Below are 21267 nucleotides of genomic sequence, written 5' to 3'. Positions count from 1 at the left end.
GCTTGTTCCGGTAAAGAGTTGACGCTTGTATGCAACAGTGGTCGGTCATGGAAAAATAAAGCATGGTGGAACTGAAGTGGAGTCTGAATGAAAATCCTTAACAGGTTATGGGCCCAGACAGCTTCGGACACCGCTAGCGACTACCGACGTCGAAATGGCAAAGAATGAGAGCCAACTTGAAGATAAGTGCCGGACAAAGTTATGAGGAGTGTCGCGACGCATTACGCGACCACCGGAGCTAAAAGCTAAGGGCTAACAGGCTAGCAGAAGAAAATACTGCAGCAACACGTGCAGAGATGGCGAGCAGAGGAGCGGCAGGGATGCTATCGCCGCAACTCTTCTTTGACGGAACAGAAGATAAGTATGACCTTTGGGAGACGAGACTCCTTGGTCACCTACACAGTTTAAACCTAAAAGAGACTATTTTGCACGAGCCCACGAATGCTAATGAAGAGCAGTTAGCTCAAGACAGACGGAAAAATGCTGACTGCTATGTTGAACTGATAAGACTGATAGATGATAAAAGCCTATCGTTAATCAGGCATGATGCTGCCGATAATGGCAGGGAGGCACTGAAGATTTTGAAAGAACATTATTCTGGTAAAAGCAAGCCAAGAATAATAAGTTTATACACATCGTTGACCAAGCTACGGATGGCAGACAACGAAAGTGTAACAGACTATATTATAAGAGCGGAAAATATTATCACTGCTTTGAGAAATGCAGGCGAAACCATGAGTGATGGGCTAATCGTAGCCATGGTTCTTGGCGGGCTACCGGACATGTTCAAGCCCCAAGCTGTCCATGTAACACAAAATGAAGACCAGGTTACATTCACAGACTTTAAAAGGAGGCTGAGAATCTATGAAGAAGCTGAAAAGATGAAAACAGCTGAATCAACGGACAATGTGATGAAAACACACATAAAGCACAACAAGCAAAATATGAATAAACACTTTGATAACAAAAGACATGAAGATGTAAGTGTGACTTGCTACAGGTGTGGAATAAAAGGGCACAAAGCAAGACAATGTACACGTAAAGTGTGGTGCAGTTACTGTAGAAGCAACACACATAAAGAATCCCTGTGCAAGAAAAAGGGGGAACAAGATGGCGCCAGAAAAGTTGCAGAGAAAGAGCAAGAAGATGATGACGACCATCTCTTCATGGCGAAACATACAAAGACTGAGAGCCCAGCAGACAACATAAAGAAGAAAGGCATCATGGTGGATGGAGGAGCAACCTCCCACATCGTGAACGACGTGAGCAAGTTTGTGAGCTTCGATGAGACGTTTCAGCCAGAGACCCACGCAGTCGAGCTGGCAGATGGGACCAAGTGCAATGGAATCGCTCAACGCAGAGGGACAGCTGTGATTCATCTCCTGGACAGCACCGGACGACAACACAGAGCACAGCTTCGGCAAGCACTCTACATGCCGTCGTACCCGCAAGACATCTTCTCAGTGGCAAGAGCAGCAAATGGAGGAGCAACAGTCACCTTCAAGAAAGAAAACAGTCACATGATCACAAAAGATGGCAGCAGGTTTGACATTCATGAAAGTGGTAATTTGTATTATTTATCAACGGTTGAACAGAATGTTGATAAATGTAAAGTGTCCCACGACATACAAACCTGGCATGAGATTATGGGCCATTGCAATTATGAAGATGTGCAAAAGTTACAAGGTGTCGTTAAAGGCATGGTGATAAAAGGGAGTGTGGTCAGACCAACACAGACATGTGAAGTGTGTACAAAAGGAAAATTCACACAGAGTAGAAATAGAGAGCCAGACAGAAAAGCTACAAAACCCTTGCAGCTAGTCCACACTGATCTAGCCGGTCCAATGCGAACCCCAAGCATAGAGGGACACAGATATGCACAATCTTTTACAGATGACTACTCAGGTACCATGTTTGTGTACTTTCTTAAAGCCAAAAGTGATGCAGTTCATGCCACAGAAAGATTCTTGGCAGATATAGCACCTTATGGTGAAGTCAAGTGCGTCCGTTCAGACAACGGCACTGAGTTTACAACTAAAGATTTCCAAGAACTGTTGACCAAGAATAGGATAAGGCATGAAAAATCTGCACCATATTCGCCACACCAAAATGGAACAGCAGAGAGAGGTTGGCGAACTCTCTATGAAATGGGCAGGTGTTTACTGATAGAGAGTGAATTACCAGATAAACTATGGAACTATGCTGTACAGACAGCTGCCTATGTGAGAAACAGGTGCTACAGCAGACGCACAAGAAAAACTCCATATGAGATGTTCACAGGTGTGAAACCGGATGTTTCCAAACTGCAGAAGTTCGGTTCTACCTGTTTTGCCTACAAACAAGAGAAAGGGAAGTTAGATTCCAGGTGCAAGCAAGGTGATTTTATAGGATACGATAAAAACAGCCCAGCTTATCTGGTGTACTACTCAGACACAGAAAAAGTCCAAAAACACAGGTTAGTGAAATTCACAACCAAAACAGCAAATGAAAAAGAGACACAAACACCAGAAGCAAACACTGAGTATTGTGATGGCAGTGTACAGCCAAAAAGTCATGATGATGGAGAAATGGTTGATGAAAACGAAGAAAATGCATCAACTCATGATAATGATGTTTCTGAGACTGCTCCAAAACAGACTGAAATGCCTCAGCAAGGAGACGACGCTGAGAGAACAAGGCGGAACCCAAAGAGGGAAAGAAAGAAGCCAACTTACCTACAGGACTTTGAAACGGAGGAAAAGGTAGACAAATTGCAAACATGTATTGACTTCTGTTACAGAGCAGTGTGTGACATTCCTCAGACTTACAAGGATGCCATTGCTTCAACCAACTCAAGGCAGTGGATCAGTGCTATGAATGAGGAGATGCAGTCACTGGAGGAGAATGAAACATTCAGCCTCACCCATCTTCCACCAGGCAAACGTGCAGTGGGGGGCAAGTGGGTGTACGCACTCAAGAGTGACACTGATGGATCAGAAAAGTACAAAGCAAGATACGTAGCAAAAGGCTACAGTCAAAAACAAGGAACTGATTACGAAGAGACATTCTCACCTACTGCTGATATGACCAGTGTGAGGGTGATCATGCAGAAGGCAGCGCAGGAGAATCTGGTGCTGCATCAAATGGACGTTAAGACAGCATATTTACATGCACCTATTGACTTTGAACTTTACATTGATCAACCAGAGGGTTATGAGACATGGTCAGACACAGGTGAAAAACTAGTGTGTAAACTGCACAAGTCTCTATATGGTCTCAAGCAGTCCGGAAGAAACTGGAATGCTATGTTACATTCATATTTGATCAGAAATGATTTCACACAGAACCCTGCTGATCATTGTGTGTACACAAAAGAAAAACATGATGAAAAGGTAATCCTCATTATATGGGTTGATGATCTGATAATAGTAGCTAGCAATGAAAGTGTATTGACAAATGTGAAAACCAGCTACTAAACTGAAACTGAAAAGGTTTGTAAAATACATGTTTGGTACATAAATGTACATGAAATGTTATGTTCACAAGAAAGTCATTGAGTTAAAGACGAGTGGGGGTGTTAAGATATATAAAAGGAAAACGCCTTTACTCATTGTGTTATGAACAGTACTTTTATTTTGAAGGACGTTTGTTATCCTATGCCGGATGTGATGTGTTTAGCTTGTTCCGGTAAAGAGTTGACGCTTGTATGCAACAGTGGTCGGTCATGGAAAAATAAAGCATGGTGGAACTGAAGTGGAGTCTGAATGAAAATCCTTAACAAACATGAACAACAGGGAGTATTAAGACAACATGAAAACATCCATAAAAGAAAAACAAGCAGACAAAAACACATGTAATGTAACACATTATGTAAACACTAGATCAGAGAGGGAAACAAATGAAAAAAATATAGCAGCAGCTATATTTACCTGTCAGCCCGGTCCACAATATTGTTCAACAGGCTGGATGTCCTAAAAGCTTTTTTGGTTTTAGGTACTTTACAGACAGATTCATAGAAAGTCTTCAGTTCAACATAAAACAAAGTTTAATTTGGAATATATTGAAGAAATCTGGCTTTATGAATATGATATTTACCCAACAGACACAGCAACTTTATCACATCATTCATTTCCTTATTATTAGTTTCAACAGTCAAAAATAAGACCATAGCTTCTGTAATAGTGACCAGGACCCCACGAGACCCAAATTAATAAAGACATGTGAGTCCAACAGTTAGTAGAACGGAGGCATCCATAAAACATGAGAAGAAGACTCAACCTCTTCTTTGCAGAAGGAACATAAAGAGGACACATGGGCTCTAGAGTTGTTAAGGAGTTCATTACAGGAATAGTATCTATGTAAGAGTTTAATATGAACTTCTTTAACTTTATCTGTTAAACTCAGTCTGATGTGAGGAAACATCGCTCTCCAACCATGAGAGGAATTGTGACATTGACTCTGAGCAGAAGTAACAACACTCCTGATATGAGCATTATTACAAGAAGGTTCCTCTAAAGTGCTTCCACCAGCTACAGTGCAGGAATCATTCCTGAGAACAGAGGAGATGCTTTTATTAGAGACAGCACTTTAGTAGGTAAACTTTGAATTATTCACAGAGCGAGAGATTACTAATCCTCTTTGTTGGGTGAATTCTTCATAGGTAGCTATGAGCATTGTACCAGCATCATTTAGAAGTTCATAAATAAACACAATACCTTGGTCGTACCACTCTGTTATTTCTGTTTACAACATGTTGATGATCCATTAGATACGCGTGTGTGTGTGTGTGTGTGTGTGTGTGTGTGTGTGTGTGTGTGTGTGTGTGTGTGTGTGTGGGGAGGAATCGTGTTGGTTCCATGTGTCCACGGCTCCTTTATGGAAGTTTACATGTTTAACAGGCCAAAACTTTAAAGCACATTTATCAAACAGAGAACTGGGGATAAAAACCAAGGGGCGTTATTATGTACCAAACTATGTTTTAACAGATTGATTTAAATATACTATTAATAGTTTGAAAGTGTGAGTGTTTCCTCTTTACACACTCAGTCTTTGAAATAAGAGTGAATCAACAGCTGTACATGTTTTCTGATCAACATATAAAGACAAAGCTGGAAACACTAATCTAGATGAACCTTCTGCCTTAGAAAGTAACACAGGAGCCATCACAGTCAGCTCTCTCTGTAACCACCAGTCTGGAGACATCCTTCCATCTGTAGATCCGATTATTGTGACTCCAGATATTTTACACCATCTATTAAAAGACTGTCACTATTTCACACCTATTCTTATTAATAGTGAAGCCAGAAGCAACTGAAAACATTTGAAAGCATCTATAACAGCAGAAGAAGAAACAGAGCAGCTGACTGATGGTCAGAACATCTCAACACCTTCTACATTCTCACAGTCAACAATAAACTAATGAAGACGTTCAGCAGCTTCATGAAAAGTTAAAGCAGTAATCCACTTCCTGGAGCGCAAACTATACTCTCTTGTGATTGGCTCACAGACGTGAAGGGGAGTTTCTGTTGACAACGATATCAACGGACTCTGTGTCCCCAGAATAAACCCTGAGACCTGATCTTAAAAAAACCCTGAATCAAAAATGAGGGACCTAGGGGAGACAGACTACAGAGTATGGTTTTTAAGGGTTGATTCAGGGTTTTTAAAGGGGAACTACCATTTTTTACAACCTGGACCTTATTTCTAGCATAAAATACGATCATTTACTCACCCAGATAACTTTGGTGTCATTTGGAGTCGTTCGGACGAAATTAGATCCAGTGTAGCGCCGATATATCCATATAATGCGAGTGAGGGGGCAGCGACACACAGCCTCTATATAACGCATTATCTGCCACGAAACTAGTTCATTTCACCAATATTTTGTCATGATACGCTCGTGCTATTCCCCTCTGAGTCCGGGCTCGTCTGTTATCAACATCCGGGGTCAAACTAGCAGTAGCAGCTACAGTAGCAGCTACTACTTCCAGGTCAGAGGTAGTAGGTCAACCTACAGACCCCGGATGTTGATAACAGACGAACCCGGACTCAGAGGGGAAGAGCACGAGCGTATCATGACAAAATATTGGTGAAATGAACTAGTTTCGTGGCAGATAATGCTCATAGAGGCTGCGCTTCGGTGCCCCGTCACTCGCATTATATGGATATATCGGCGCTACACTGGATCTAATTTCGTCCGAACGACTCCAAATGACACCAAAGTTATCTGGGTGAGTAAATGATCATATATTTTGCTAGAAATAAGGTCCAGGTTGTAAAAAACGGTAGTTATCCTTTAAGGGTTGATTCAGGGTTTTAAAGGGTTGATTCAGGGTAGGGGTGGGTGATATATATTGTCTGCGATAATACCGTCATTGTTGTTTTGACAATGTGCAAATTTCCATTATCGAGTATTTAAATGACTTCGCCAAAAACATTGAACCGCACGCGGAAACTCCTCACATCCACTTAATACACGGTGCAGCAACACTCTCTCCTGCATGGCAGGATTCGCCCCACCCCTCGACCTCTTGCCTTCGACCTCTGAACCCCGCGACGTCTCATAACAACAACAACGGCGGACTACATGCCTTCTTTTGTGTTCGGTTTCTCCGTCTACTGTCTGTTTGTTTACAGCGCGCAAGCTTTTTGTGTACGCTCCGTCTCTTTTTCTCTGTTTTTGGTGAATTTCAAGCGCCACCTATAGGCCTGGAATATAAACTACAGCGTTTTCAGTGGATCGGTCTGGACGCAGATATTCTTGAAACAATGCCGAGGAAGACGGAGGATATCGACTGATTATTGTTAACGCCAAAATCAAATTTTGCCCATATCGCCCACCCCTAATTCAGGGTTTTTAAGGGTTGATTCAGGGTTTTTAAGGGTTGTGGACCGAAACATTCTGACTCATCTGAAAAACACAAAACTCATTTAGTTTCATCACTTTTTTTTTACTTTAATTAGAAAAATCCAACCAGCAGATATCAATAACAGTCTGTGACATCATCAAAGTGGACAAAGTGAACTGGCCCACTAGCTAGCTAGTCCAATCAGGGCATCTGATCACCTGTGAGGTTACAGTGTGGCGTGCTGGGATGGGGCGTGGTGTCTGCGGATGTGTCTCAGCAGCAGCTGACGGTCTGGACTCGAGTACTCGCACTGTTGGCATGGAAACACCTCGCCAGTGTGATGACGGCGAGCGTGAAGGTCCAAACTCTTCTTCTGGATACTGAGACAGTAAGAAATACAGGAAGTTAAAGTCACCACGGCAACCAAACAACTCAGCAGCAGACCATAACCAATCAGAGAAGAAACGAACAAACCACAGGTGTGTGTGTGTGTGTGTGTGTCAGGTGTGTTACCTGCAGTAGTCGCAGTGTTGACACCTGTATGGTTTCTCCTGACTGTGAGTTCTGCTGTGTCTGAGCAGAGAGCTGCGGTCTATAGAAGCATACGGACACTGAGCACACCTGTACGGCTTCTCACCTGGACACACACACACAACATACAGTCAGCTGTTACCTGTGTGTGTTCTCAGGTGTGTGTTACCTGTGTGTGTTCTCAGGTGTGTGTTACCTGTGTGTGCTCTCAGGTGTGTGTTCTCAGGTGTGTGTTACCTGTGTGTGCTCTCAGGTGTGTGTTCTCAGGTGTGTGTTACCTGCGTGTGCTCTCAGGTGTGTGTTCTCAGGTGTGTGTTACCTGCGTGTGTTCTCAGGTGTGTGTTACCTGTGTGTGCTCTTAGGTGTGTGTTCTCAGGTGTGTGTTCTCAGCTGTGTGTTACCTGTGTGTGCTCTCAGGTGTGTGTTCTTAGGTGTGTGTTACCTGTGTGTGTTACCTGTGTGTGTTCTCAGCTGTGTGTTACCTGTGTGTGCTACCAGGTGTGTGTTCTCAGGTGTGTGTTACCTATGTGTGTTCTCAGGTGTGTGTTACCTATGTGTGTTCTCAGGTGTGAGTTACCTGTGTGTGTTCTCAGCTGTGTGTTACCTATGTGTGTTCTCAGGTGTGTGTTACCTGTGTGTGTTCTCAGCTGTGTGTTACCTGTGTGTGCTCTCAGGTGTGAGTTACCTGTGTGTGTTACCTGTGTGTGTTCTCAGCTGTGTGTTACCTATGTGTGTTCTCAGGTGTGTGTTACCTGTGTGTGTTCTCAGCTGTGTGTTACCTGTGTGTGTTCTCAGCTGTGTGTTCTCAGGTGTGTGTTCTCAGCTGTGTGTTACCTGTGTGTGCTCTCAGGTGTGTGTTCTTAGGTGTGTGTTACCTGTGTGTGTTACCTGTGTGTGTTCTCAGCTATGTGTTACCTATGTGTGTTCTCAGGTGTGTGTTACCTGTGTGTGTTCTCAGCTGTGTGTTACCTGTGTGTGCTCTCAGGTGTGTGTTACCTGTGTGTGTTACCTGTGTGTGTTCTCAGCTGTGTGTTACCTATGTGTGTTCTCAGGTGTGTGTTACCTGTGTGTGTTCTCAGCTGTGTGTTACCTGTGTGTGTTCTCAGCTGTGTGTTACCTATGTGTGTTCTCAGGTGTGTGTTCTCAGTAGGGGTGGGCGATATGGGCAAAAAATAATATCTCAATATTTTGGCGATAACAATAATCAGTCGATATCCTTTAAAATGTGGTTGGAATTGTCTGAGTTGGGCTTGTGTCCACCAAACGCGTTTTTAACGCTCAAAAACTCATTTTCCGAGCGGCCAGCGGTGTTAAAAGTTGAACAGATTTCAACTTGAAGCCTCAGAGCGCTGCGCTAAAAAAACGTCTCCGCTGACGTCTTTTTACCGCTGAAGGCACTTAGCGCTCTGAACGCTGAAGCCCATAGGACTTGTATTCAAAATAGGCGCTGCTAGCACTAGCTTGCGTGCTGTAAACAAACAGACAGTAGACGGAGAAACCGAACAGGAAACCAGAATCGTTTGTGTGGACCGATAATGAGGTCGAACTGCTGCTGCGACTAACACTCGACTACAAGGCGAGTAAGTTGCAAGAAACACGAACACGGGCATGTAGTCCGCCATTATTGTTGTTGTTATGAGACGTCGCGGGGTTCAGGGGTCGAAGGCAAGAGGTCGAGGGGTGGGGCGAATCCTGCCATGCAGTAGAGAGCGTTGCTGCACCGTGTGTTAAGTGGATGTGAGGAGTTTCCGCGTGCGTTTCAACCTAGTTTTGGTGAAGTCACTTAAATACTCGATAATGGAAATTTGCACATCGTCAAAACAACAATGACGATATTATCGCAAACGACATATATCGCCCACCCCTAGTTCTCAGGTGTGTGTTACCTGTGTGTGTCCTCAGGTGTTGCAGCAGCGAGGCCTTCAGTCTGCTGCTGTAGGAACAGTGTGGACAGGTGAACGGCTTCTCTCCTCCATGGACGCCCAGGTGGCGCCTCAGAGTCAGTTTGGTGGAGAACTTCCTGTAAAGACAAACATCACAGTTAAAGCAGCCAATCACATTCCTGTCATGTTCAGTTTGTCCTGAAGCCCTCTGACTAGAGTCGCAGGATACCCACGGTACCCCGCAGTGCCAAATCGTAACGGTTCCTACTATACTAGAAATTCTACACGACGGTACTACCGTGGATTACTATACTACCGGTGCCAGTTTCCGCTACATAGCGGCGCCTCTACTTTCCTCTCGGCTTCTCACTGCATGCTACTCCCTTGTAAACAAACCCACATGGCAACTACTGCAACCGAACTACACAGCTGCTGAATGATTGGCTGCTTGCCTGTTACTGGTGACGTCCGGGGATATGATAGGCTGTTTCCGCACGCTGGGTCCGCCCGTCTGTTAGCTGATTGGCTGTTCGTGTGTTTCTGCCGGCAAGAACGAACTCCATGGAGACAGCTCCGCTTCGATAGAAATTCGCTTCAAAAACACACTCACCACGGCAGAAGCACCGGGCCCGAGCAGCGAGTCTGCCGCGGCGGCGGCGTCAGTGGCACCACTAATTTTGCTCAAAAAAACAAACTCCAAAAGTCACATTTGGAACTATTTTGGCTTTAAACAAGGGACAGACGGTAAAGCAATAGACGATGGCCGTCCACTGTGCAGGCGCTGCCACCAAGCTATCCACCTTATTCCTAGCCCCCATGATGCCTTGCGTGAATTATGGGCGCGACTTCCGGTTGCGTTTGTTTACATGGTAACGGTAGACGCTAATCCGGTTTTCATGAGGGTTAGAGAGGTAAAACATGTGGGAACATCAGCTGTTAGAGCTTAAACGAGACAACATTACAATCCCGTTGCCTACTCATATAGAGGGGTGGGAGGGTGACGTGAAGAAGTGGCCTGAGATAACATACAGTTTTAGCTACTTTCTTAACTCTGTCGCTTCGGACAGGGAGGCAATGAATAATCTGAAAAGCTCTGAGGCGTATCAGTGCCTCTACAGTAATAAGTATTAATAATTCATAATAATATTATATAATATTTTATATATAATATAATATAATATATACTATAATATTATATATAATATATACTATAATATTATAATATAATATATATTATAATAATTCCGGTGAGAACCGGAAGTTGCACCCATAATAGTTTCTACAGCAACGACCCCAGGAATAAGGTGGATAGGAGCCAAAGGAGGGAACACATCCAACCTCATAAAACACCTGCAGTGTCGTCACCCAGATTTATACGTCGAATAGCAGGTTAGTTTGCCCTGTTTATTTTCTCATTGGCTAATATCAGGCTATATGCTCCGTGTACAGGCTGAGGAGTGAAGAGTTAAAGGATGTCCAAGTATGACTAGACGCACAAACACGCAGAGAAAAGGCCAGTGGTCTGTTTGTTTTTTTCAATTTTAACTTTTTAATAAATGTTATTCATTAAAATATTTGTTTCAGTCTAATTCCTACTTCACCAGTGTTATGTTTATCATGCACCAAACAACATTATAAGTAATTAATAAGTATTTATAACTTGTACAAATACACTGCAGTTCATAAAAATAATACTAATAAAAAAAGGCTGCAGTATCGCGATAATACCCGGAACCGTGATACTTTGTCTGGTGTAGTATCGTGGTTACTCATTTTGGTATCGTGACAACTCTACCTCTGACACCTGTGCAGTGAGGGATTGTGGGTAGTGAAGTTACCTGTGACACAGAGAGCAGCAGAAGCCCTCCTTCTCTTCTTCTTCTTCTGTTTTCAGTTGTCTTGTGACACCCTGCAGTGAACCAGCCTCACACCTGCTGCTCCACACACACACACACACACACACACACACACACACACACACACACACACACACACACACAGATAAACTTTCCAAAATAAAAGTCTTGTTTGGACATTCAGCCGTCTACCTGTCTGTGCGGTCTGCGTCCTTCCCTCCTGCTCGTCCAATCAGCCGGCGCCTCCACCTGTCTGCAGGAAACACATCATCATCATCATCACTGTGATTATTTTCTTGTTTCTTCATCGTTATGAAGTTCAGCTGGAGGTCATCTGACCTGAGAGGTTGCCGTGGTGACGCTGATCACAGGCGTTGTGTGTTTGTTGCTGAACGTTTCGACAGCTGAACGGCCTCGATGCTGCCTTCTTCTTCTTCTTCTTCTTCTTCTCCTGTTCCTCCCTCCTCCTCCTACTCCTCCTCCTACTCCTCCTCCTGCTGCTGCTGTTGCTGTGGCTCCTCCAGTGAGGCTCCAGCTCCTCCCAGCTGTTGGCCGTCCAGCTGCAGCAGACGCAGCCGAACCCTCCGGACGCCCGGTGGGACCGGACGTGAACATCCAGCAGCCGCCTGGTCGGCAGCGTCAGGGGACACAGGAGACACAGCAGCCTGGGGGGGGAAGTCTCGCTCTGCTTCAGGCTGCTGGACTGAGACAGGATGGGGGGATCATCGGGGGGAGGGAGGACGGGTTGCGAGGTGCTGGGATGAGGAGGAGGAGCAGGAGCAGGAGCAGGAGGAGGAGGTTTGGGGGCCGAGATGCGACACAGTCCCAGAGACATGAGGTGAGCGGACTGTGCCATCTCCTCCTGGGTGGCGGGGGTGTTAATGGGACAGGACAGATCCACTGACGGTTCCTTCAGAGGGAAGATGGAGGACTCCTCCTCCTCCTCCTCCTCCTCCTCCTCGAACAGAGTGCTCACCTGCACACACAGAAACACCTCCAGGATGACTATGAACATCTTCATCTACAGGACTTCAACATGTGAGCGTCCGTGTGGAGCAGCAGCTCTCTGTTCACATTCAGACCACAAGAGGTCTCACTCCTTCTGATTTATCAGAGCTGACGTGTGCATCAGCAGCAGGACGGAGGACATGTATCAACATCCGTCCTGACTCACCTCCAAGTCTGAGATCCGATCACTACGACTACATTCAGAGGTGGTCTAGGCCACACTGAACGACCGCCTACAAAACTAAAGTCCTCTGTGAAACAAGGAGACGAAGAAGGAGGAGGAAGTCACAACAACAGGCAGAATGATCACTCTGTCTGATCTCCAGGTGCTTCACTGTGATGTAATGACATGTTAAACTGATCCAACCAATGAACTAGTAACCACGACACCACACCATCACACCAGACTCCCTTAACAAATGTCTCAGTTTAGTGAGTTGTTGAGTTGGAGACTCTGTCTCTGACTAATTCTTCTACATGAACTTCTTTCTGTTTGTCTCAGTGATGGACACGTTTGTTTCATTTAGGACAGGAAGTGACATCAGATCATGGTGGTCACTCAGATGCAGGTAAATGTAGCTGTGAATTGATAGACTGTAATCGGATTACTCAGGATGGATGATGACAGCAGGTGTGAATTCTCACGTTGAGTCAGACTCACAGCTGTTAATGTGTCACAGCACACACACGTGATTTACATCAGTCAGACAGAGTGATCATCATTCTGCCTGTTGTTGTGACTCCTCCTCCTCCTCCTCCTCCTCCTCCTCCTCGCTTCACAGAGGACGTTAGTTGAGTAGTTGGTTCGATCTGACAAACTAACATTTAGATTCAACGTGTTTATTAAAATAACATCTGCTCATACTGATCAATAAATATTTGTCCTCAGATCCTGTTTACAGCTCGACGGTCATGTGATGTGTTTTCAGGTGTGTTTGTCTGAACAAAGACTGCTTCTGGTTTATAATGAAAATCTGTGTGTGTGTGTGTAGTGCGTCTTAATTCAGGGACTGCATCCTTCAAGGACGCGGCCTTTGTGGCCCACGAAGGCCGCGTCCTTCGGAGAGACCGTGAAGGACGCGCCCACCGTTGTTAAATGGGACGGTCCAGCCTTCGGAGTATTTCCTGGTTGCGTCACCAGATGTTCCCGCCCCTTACGTCACGATTGTGAATGAAGAGATGCATTAAAGTCTGTTTTGGTTCAAATCTACAAACGACAAAATGTGTCAAATCTAAATTGAATCATCAACATTACAAAATAAACATTAACCCACTGATAAATAACAACTATATTTACCACAGCGTCACGTGTTTTAACTGAAAGTTAACATCTGGAGGTTTTATAGTCCCTTGAACTTTAACATATCTGGCGTTGGATGTTCAAATGACTAAAAACCGAGTATAAACCCATTACTGAAATTTGAATGTCATGTCTGCGCCACTTGATGTCGCCATTTTCTCTTGCTTCCTCTTCTGTTTCGGGACTGAGCAGCGGTGTGCAAAGGATCTTGGGATATGGGAGGCAGCGAAGGATAGTAGCGGTGCGTCCTCCAAAAAGAGGGAAGGGCAGGCTGTGTTTGAAGGAGCCTTCCAACTGGGACAGCTCTGCACGGCGTTGTGACGTAATTGGCCTTCAAATGCCCTTCGAGGGCTGCAGCCCCTGAATTTGGACACAGCCACAGTGTGTGTGTCAGGTGACTAAAAATTTGGAGTTCAAGAGTGCCTACAAGACAATTTCCTTGTGAGGAGAGTATGACCAAAAAGGCAAAAGCAGAGATGGATGAAATTAAGCAATCCCTGTGCACCTTACAACAAGAGACTGGTAAAATTGCCACGCAGCAAACACAGATAATCAAGCTGGTCGAACAGGTGGAAGGCCTCCAAAAGCAAGTGGACAGTCTTAAAATCGAGAACAAAGAGAAGGACTGGGAAATTGAAATCCTTAAAGGAAGAATCGATGAAATGAAACGCATTGATGATGTGATAATCACCGGATTAAAGACAAGACACCGCTCCTATGCAAACGTCACAGCCTCGGCTGAAGGCCGAGTTGGAAACACTGGAGAACCAGGTCATTCAACTCCTCGGTAGCAGGAACTTGCCCATCCAGAGCCAACACATCGCCGCTTGCCACGCTCTCCCTCGAAAACAGACCAACATGCAGCAGCCACCAGCGATCTTAATACGGTTTGTGAATAGAAAACACAACCGAGTTACTGAAGCATGGACGCATGTTGAAGGGAACCGGTGTCTACCTGAATGAGCACCTCACACAAAAAACGCTGATATTGCTAGAGAAGCCCGCAAACTCAAGAAAGAAAATAAGATCAAGGCAACGTGGACAAGGAACTGTACAGTCTTCATAAGACTCACCGGAGCGACACCGGAGGAAGAAAAGGTGCTGGCGGTATGAGCGATCAAGGATTTGGAGCAGTACGTAAAAAAATGACAGTCCACATGTCAATCACTGCAGTAGATTTACGGCTGGAAACAAGAGGATCCTTTACACCGAATATCGATTTGGACCGCGACATCACCAGTGTCTACTCTAAATGGATTATTATCACCAAGTTGTTTCTGCGCCGCAGGTAGACCGGCAGAACTTTTTTCTTTTTATCTTTATTTTTTTTCTTCAATGACTTCCACTAACTCATTCCCTCCAAACCTCGGGAGATTCCCCCCACAGACTCTAATACATTGACATTTAATCCTTTTGAAAGCACAACGGACAATGATGGAATTTACGAGACTTTTTTTAATCCTGATGCGAACTTTGTCTCCAACTCTGCAAAACTGTCATGCAAATATTTCTCTGAAAGTCAGTTTAATAATTTATGTCATCAGGGAGACCCCATTGTTTTTTCCACTTTTCATTTGAATATCCGCAGTTTGTCTAAAAATCATGATTGTCTGAAAACGTATTTACCAACTCTGACTCACTCCTTTTCAGTTTTAGCTTTTTCTGAAACATGGTTAACTGACGATCTTCTCAGTCTTTTTCCGTTATCAAATTATAACTCATCTCACTCCTGCAGAAATAATAGAACAGGAGGAGGAGTGTCTCTGTATGTGTCGAATGCTCAGAATTTCATCAGGAGAAAAGATCTGATTGCTGACTTTGCTACGACGCATGTGGAATCTGTATTTATAGATATTGCACTTGGTAGAAAAAACGTTATAGTCGGATGCATTTATAGATCCCCGACTCAGATATAATCATGTTTAATGACGCACTATATTCTACTTTAGAAAATATAAACAAGGAAAATAAATTGTGTGCCTTATTTGGGGATTTTAACATCAATCTGCTTAAAGATGATCAGATATCCACAACTGACTTTCTAAATACACTTTACTCCAAAAGTTTTTTCCCCTTAATGGCAAAGCCAACTCGAACCACCAAATCTTCAGCCTCATTAATCGATAATATTCTTTTCAACTCTCTGGACTATGAAGTCAACTCCGGTCTATTATTGTGTGATATATCTGATCATCTCCCGGTATTCCAGATTGTATGTGCGATTGATCCTCTCTTAAAACAGCCATCAGTCACCTCTCTTGGGATTCTCGGATTGTCAGGTTAAAAGATGTTGATGCAGCTTATAATTTATTCTTAGTACTTATTAATTCTGCTTTAGAAGCATCTTTTCCCTTGATCAGCCCTAAATCTAAGACTAATTCTTCTAAAGGGAAACCATGGGTTACTTTAGATCTAAAGAAACGTTCCCGTAAAAAAAAAAAACTTTATAGGAAACCATTACTAATCCCACCCCTCTGAATATTGAAACCTATAAGAAATATAAAAATAAATTTACAGCAGTTCTAAGAAAAACAAAAAAAAAGTATTATGCAGATAAATTCATCCAGGCCTGGACAACCTGGAACCTTATTAATCATTTTCTGAATCGTAAAAAATTATCAGCTGCATCACCAACATTAACGTGTGGGAATGTGGGGACGTTTTCAAACCCCGATGAAATAGCAAATGGCTTTAACAACTTTTTTGTTAATGTTGGCTCCGTCCTGGCATCGAGTTTCTCGGATGCCGGTGAGAACCCCTGTAGTTTTATTAAGGGGCAATATCCTCCTTTTAACACCACGATCCTCCAACGATACAAGAGGTCCATAATTTCATCCTGGAATTAAAGAACTCAGCCCAGGTCACGATGGTATAAAGAGCATCTTGATTAAAGAAACCATTGATCATTTAGTTTCTCCTTTAACCCACATTCTTTCCTTATCACTGCAATCTGGTAATATCCCCATGATTTAAAAATCGCTAAAGTTATCCCCGTTTTTAAAACGGGCGATACTGACAATTTTGGAAATTATCGACCTATATCCATCCTGCCATGCATCTCTAAATTACTGGAGAAATGAGTTTACTCTAGAATATTGAGGCACCAACAAGAAAATAATATTTTACATGATCACCAGTATGGATTTCTTAAAAAACATTCTACAGAGTAGAGATGTTCCGATACCATTTTTTCCCTCCCGATACCGTTTCCGATACTTATGCTGTGGGTATCGGCCGATACGAGTACCGATACCGATACCAGTGTGTTATAAAAAACGATATATATCATACTACGCCTGCATGATTGTGATGTGATCATCACTGTGCTGAGGCCTGGCTCAGGTTAAACCCTCTGTAAAACATAATGAATACAGCAAATGAAAGCCATTTGTTTTTAAATAGAACAGTATAAAGCCGAATTCAGCACAGAGCAGACAGGAAGTCAGACACGAAATAATAACATGACATCCGGTTAATTTTCAAAATAAAACACTCCGTGTTGATACAAGCACAAAAGCCTCAAATAAGAGACAAATACGCGCTCTTCTTCTAATCCTTCAGCCGGGAACACTTCGTGTTGTTGTGTTTATAACACATACATGTAACTGCGGTCGTGTGTGATTATGTAATCATCGCGGGAATTCCTCGGTTTCTTAACTCCAGCTGATCGGCGGAGCTGCGCTGTGGCGGACTCAAAACACAGCTGGTGGGGGTTGAAGGACGAGGACGACGGAGCCAAACCGTCGGAGCCGTAACGCAGCGGACAGTATCCGGTAGAATCTCGGAGCTAACGGAGCTAGGCTAATAAATTACGTGGTATCGGATCGGTGCCTGGACTCCAGTACTCGCTGATACCGATGCCGGCATTTTCGGCAGTATCGGAGGCATTTCCGATACTGGCATCGGAATCGGAACAACTCTACTACAGAGCATGCATTACTTCAGTTAACTAATATTATTTAAACTGCTATGGACCAGAAAAAGTTTGCCCTTGGGGTCTTTCTAGACTTAAGCAAGGCATTCGATACTGTCAACCACAGTATTCTGATTGCCAAATTAAATAGATACGGTGTGGAGGATATTGCCCTGAATTGGTTCAAAAATTATTTATTTAATAGACAACAATATGTGACATTTAATGGCCACTCCTCTACCAAGTCCAGAATTTTACACGGGGTGCCTCAAGGCTCTATTTTGGGCCCTTTATTATTTTTGATTTACATAAATGATTTAGCTTTATCTTTAACATCTCCTTCCCGTAGTATTTGCTGATGACACTAATCTTATAGCAACTCATACTAATTTTAATTATTTGATTGATTCTGTGAACGATGATTTATCCTCTATATCCAAATGGTTTCAACTTAATAAATTAACACTCAATGTGAAGAAATGTAACTTTGTAATCTTTTGCAACATTAACAAGTCTTACCCCAAAGAGCAAGCTAAATTAAACATTAATGGAACAGAAATCATCCAAGTTAAAACTACCAAATTCTTGGGAATATTAGTTGACGAAAGACTTGATTGGACAAATCACGTAGACCTTGTTCGCAAAAGATTAACAAAGATGATGGGCATATTAAGAAAAGTGTGCCCATTCATTCATCCTTCTGCCCATTTAACATTATATTATAGTTTTTTATTTCCCTACTTGAACTACTGTAACATGGTCTGGGCAGCTACATCTCCTACACATCTTAAGAAATTATGTACTATTCAGAAGAGGTTCTTAAGATTCATCTCTCATTCAAACAGATATGCTCCGTCAGCACCACTATTCACAAAGTATTCTCTTCTACCAATTCACAAACTGAATAACTATCAGATTTGTTTATTCACAAGTTTATTTACAGAAACCAAGATCTCCCTGTCACTTTTCAAAATGTCTTTACCTTCACTCATAATGTACATTCTCACCGCACTAGACAGTAATAATCTTACTTTATATTTACCCTTCACCCGCACATCACACCATCAGTTTAATATGACCTACAGAGGTCCTATGTTTTGGAATGGACTACCTCCTTCACTAAGATCCATTTCTTCTTATTCACTTATTAAAAAGCAGCTAAAAATACATCTCAACTTCTCTTGAATTTCCCGCTCTCTCCATATCCCACATCCTTACTCTGTCTTTTTATGATTTCAATTAGGGCCCGAGCGATTTAAACGCTTTTCTGGTCCGAGTTTGATTCATGATAAATCCGTGGTATATGACTGAGATGATCAGTCGGTCTTCCTGTCGGCATGAAGAGCAGTAGCTAATGGTGCCTTGTTGTAGGCCTAATGTTGGATGGTTGTCATGTTAATATGCTGCTGACTCAGCAATAAAAAGGATCTGAAATTATTTTACGGCGTTTAATTCTTTGTAGAAGTGTCTGAAAGGCACAAAAGCAGCCATTTGTTCAAAAAAAATAAGTAAATATGTAGATATATTACTTAAATTAATAAAATTTTAAAACTTTATATAAAAAAAAAAAATCGGCCGATTAATCTGTTATCGGATTTTTTTCCCCCTAATAATCGGCATCGGCCCCAAAAAATCCATATCGGTCGGGCCCTAATTTCAATTAATGAATTTTTTGTACCTTTGTCTACCTCCATTTTTTCTCATTTTTGTTCATTATGCTCATATAACGTTGATTATGTATGCACTTTATCTCCTTTATTTTTTCTATGCTTATTTGTTAGCCATAGAAATTTGTCTTGTTGTAATTTGTTGTAGGGGTGGAACTTATGTACAAGCCAACCGGCTTCGTTCCCTCCGTGCACCATTGAATTTAAATGTGTGCTAAATAAATAAACTAAACTAAACTAGGTGTGTCACCTCACAGGTGTGTGCGACCTGCAGCCCCCCCTCGCTGCTGATGTCACATGTGGGCGGGCTCATGTTGTCGAGCATGTTGTAGAGCAGGAAGTCCTCGTCCTCGTCACTCTGCTTCGACTCTCCGTTCAGGTCCAGCTGGTAGGCCGACGCCCCCCTCTGGAGCCCCGCCTCCTCTCTGTCCTCAGCCCTGATTGCTCGGTTGGCCCCATCCAGGTATGCGAGGGTGGGGGGGCGGTGCCTGTGCAGCAGGTGGCTGCTGATGGAGGCCTTCAGGCCGCAGGTGAACTGACAGAGTTTACAGCGATAAAACTCCACCAGAAAGGACTCCACCAGCCCCCCCGACAGCCCCTCCACCTCCCCACAGTACAGACTGGAGCTCACAGCCCCGCCCACCACCTGCAGCGTCACAGGACTGATGTCACGGTACCGCTGACTAACTGACGACATCACCGTGACATCACAGGACTGCAAACAGGACACCACGCCCACAACATCAACCTGTAATCAGATTACCACAAAAACATTACACACACTCCACTAAATGTTTTTGTTTCTAAACATGTTCTGAAAATTATCAAAATATTACAAAATAAATCATGTTTACCCTCCACTTCTGTTCTTAGCAACACATTATCTGATGAGGAAAAACCTTTCTGAACTGAATTCACCAGGCTTCCGTAGTTTAGTTAAGTTACTTAGTCAACTCAATGTGTGTGTTTAGATTAAAGCAACGCTGTTTGTAAGAATAGATGTACAAATGAGCGATCAATAAATCAATAAAAGAACATCAATGACTGGCTAACAGTACTAACAGAGAAAGCTAACAGTGCCAGCAGAGAAAGCTAACAGTGCCAACAGAGAAAGCTAACAGTGCTAAGAGAAAGCTAACAGTGCCAACAGAGAAAGCTAACAGTACTAACAGAGAAAGCTAACAGTGCTAACAGAGAAAGCTAACAGTACTAACAGAGAAAGCTAACAGTGCCAGCAGAGAAAGCTAACAGTGCTAACAGAGAAAGCTAACAGTGCCAGCAGAGAAAGCTAACAGTGCCAACAGAGAAAGCTAACAGTGCTAACAGAGAAAGCTAACAGTGCCAGCAGAGAAAGCTAACAGTACTAACAGAGAAAGCTAACAGTGCTAAGAGAAAGCTAACAGTGCCAACAGAGAAAGCTAACAGTGCCAGCAGAGAAAGCTAACAGTACTAACAGAGAAAGCTAACAGTGCCAACAGAGAAAGCTAACAGTGCCAGCAGAGAAAGCTAACAGTACTAACAGAGAAAGCTAACAGTGCTAAGAGAAAGCTAACAGTGCCAACAGAGAAAGCTAACAGTGCCAGCAGAGAAAGCTAACAGTGCCAGCAGAGAAAGCTAACAGTACTAACAGAGAAAGCTAACAGTGCCAACAGAGAAAGCTAACAGTGCCAGCAGAGAAAGCTAACAGTGCCAGCAGAGAAAGCTAACAGTACTAACAGAGAAAGCTAACAGTGCTAACAGAGAAAGCTAACAGTACTAACAGAGAAAGCTAACAGTGCCAACAGAGAAAGCTAACAGTGCCAGCAGAGAAAGCTAACAGTACTAACAGAGAAAGCTAACAGTGCCAACAGAGAAAGCTAACAGTGCCAGCAGAGAAAGCTAACAGTGCCAGCAGAGAAAGCTAACAGTACTAACAGAGAAAGCTAACAGTGCTAACAGAGAAAGCTAACAGTGCTAACAGAGAAAGCTAACAGTGCCAGCAGAGAAAGCTAACAGTGCCAACAGAGAAAGCTAACAGTGCTAACAGAGAAAGCTAACAGTACCAACAGAGAAAGCTAACAGTGCTAACAGAGAAAGCTAACAGTACTAACAGAGAAAGCTAACAGTGCCAACAGAGAAAGCTAACGGAGCTGCTGCTGCGTCATGTCTCTGGTGACGCCGACATGTCTGAACATGTTTATTAATTATTATCATTCAAACAGGTTCAATATTAAAGAGTTCACCTGAAACTCACCTGCTGCTGCTGCTGCTGCTGCTGCTGCCGACACACGTCTGCCGTCTGT

General features: G+C 43.3%; 1 protein-coding gene across 3 annotated transcripts in view; it reads right to left on the bottom strand.

Annotated features, from left to right (window-relative positions):
* Positions 1–4001: 4001 nt before the first annotated feature.
* LOC311266189 (uncharacterized protein) overlaps positions 4002–21267 on the bottom strand; it is a 17484-nt gene continuing 218 nt past the window's right edge. The window contains exons 1-9 of one of the 3 annotated variants that reach the window (XM_084368407.1): positions 21219–21267; positions 19236–19733; positions 11437–12073; positions 11290–11350; positions 11080–11175; positions 9245–9378; positions 7341–7464; positions 7046–7207; positions 4002–4528 (exon numbers count right to left, since the gene is read on the bottom strand). The exon at positions 21219–21267 is cut by the window's right edge and continues 216 nt beyond it. In XM_084368407.1, the coding sequence (XP_084224533.1) occupies positions 7054–7207; positions 7341–7464; positions 9245–9378; positions 11080–11175; positions 11290–11350; positions 11437–12073; positions 19236–19682 (1653 nt within the window). In that variant the 5' untranslated portion in view covers positions 19683–19733; positions 21219–21267 and the 3' untranslated portion in view covers positions 4002–4528; positions 7046–7053. Of the gene's footprint in view, positions 4529–6392; positions 7208–7340; positions 7465–9244; positions 9379–11079; positions 11176–11289; positions 11351–11436; positions 12074–19235; positions 19734–21207 lie in introns of those variants that run through there. The other 2 variants (XM_084368408.1, XM_084368406.1) reach the window with 2 other exon arrangements.

Source organism: Pagrus pagrus, assembly GCF_965226575.1.
Source record: "Pagrus pagrus genome assembly, chromosome: 12".
Classification (NCBI taxonomy): Eukaryota; Metazoa; Chordata; class Actinopteri; order Spariformes; family Sparidae; genus Pagrus; species Pagrus pagrus.
The sequence above is the reverse complement of the archived record's forward strand: the minus strand, read 5'-3'. Positions and strand labels throughout refer to the sequence as shown.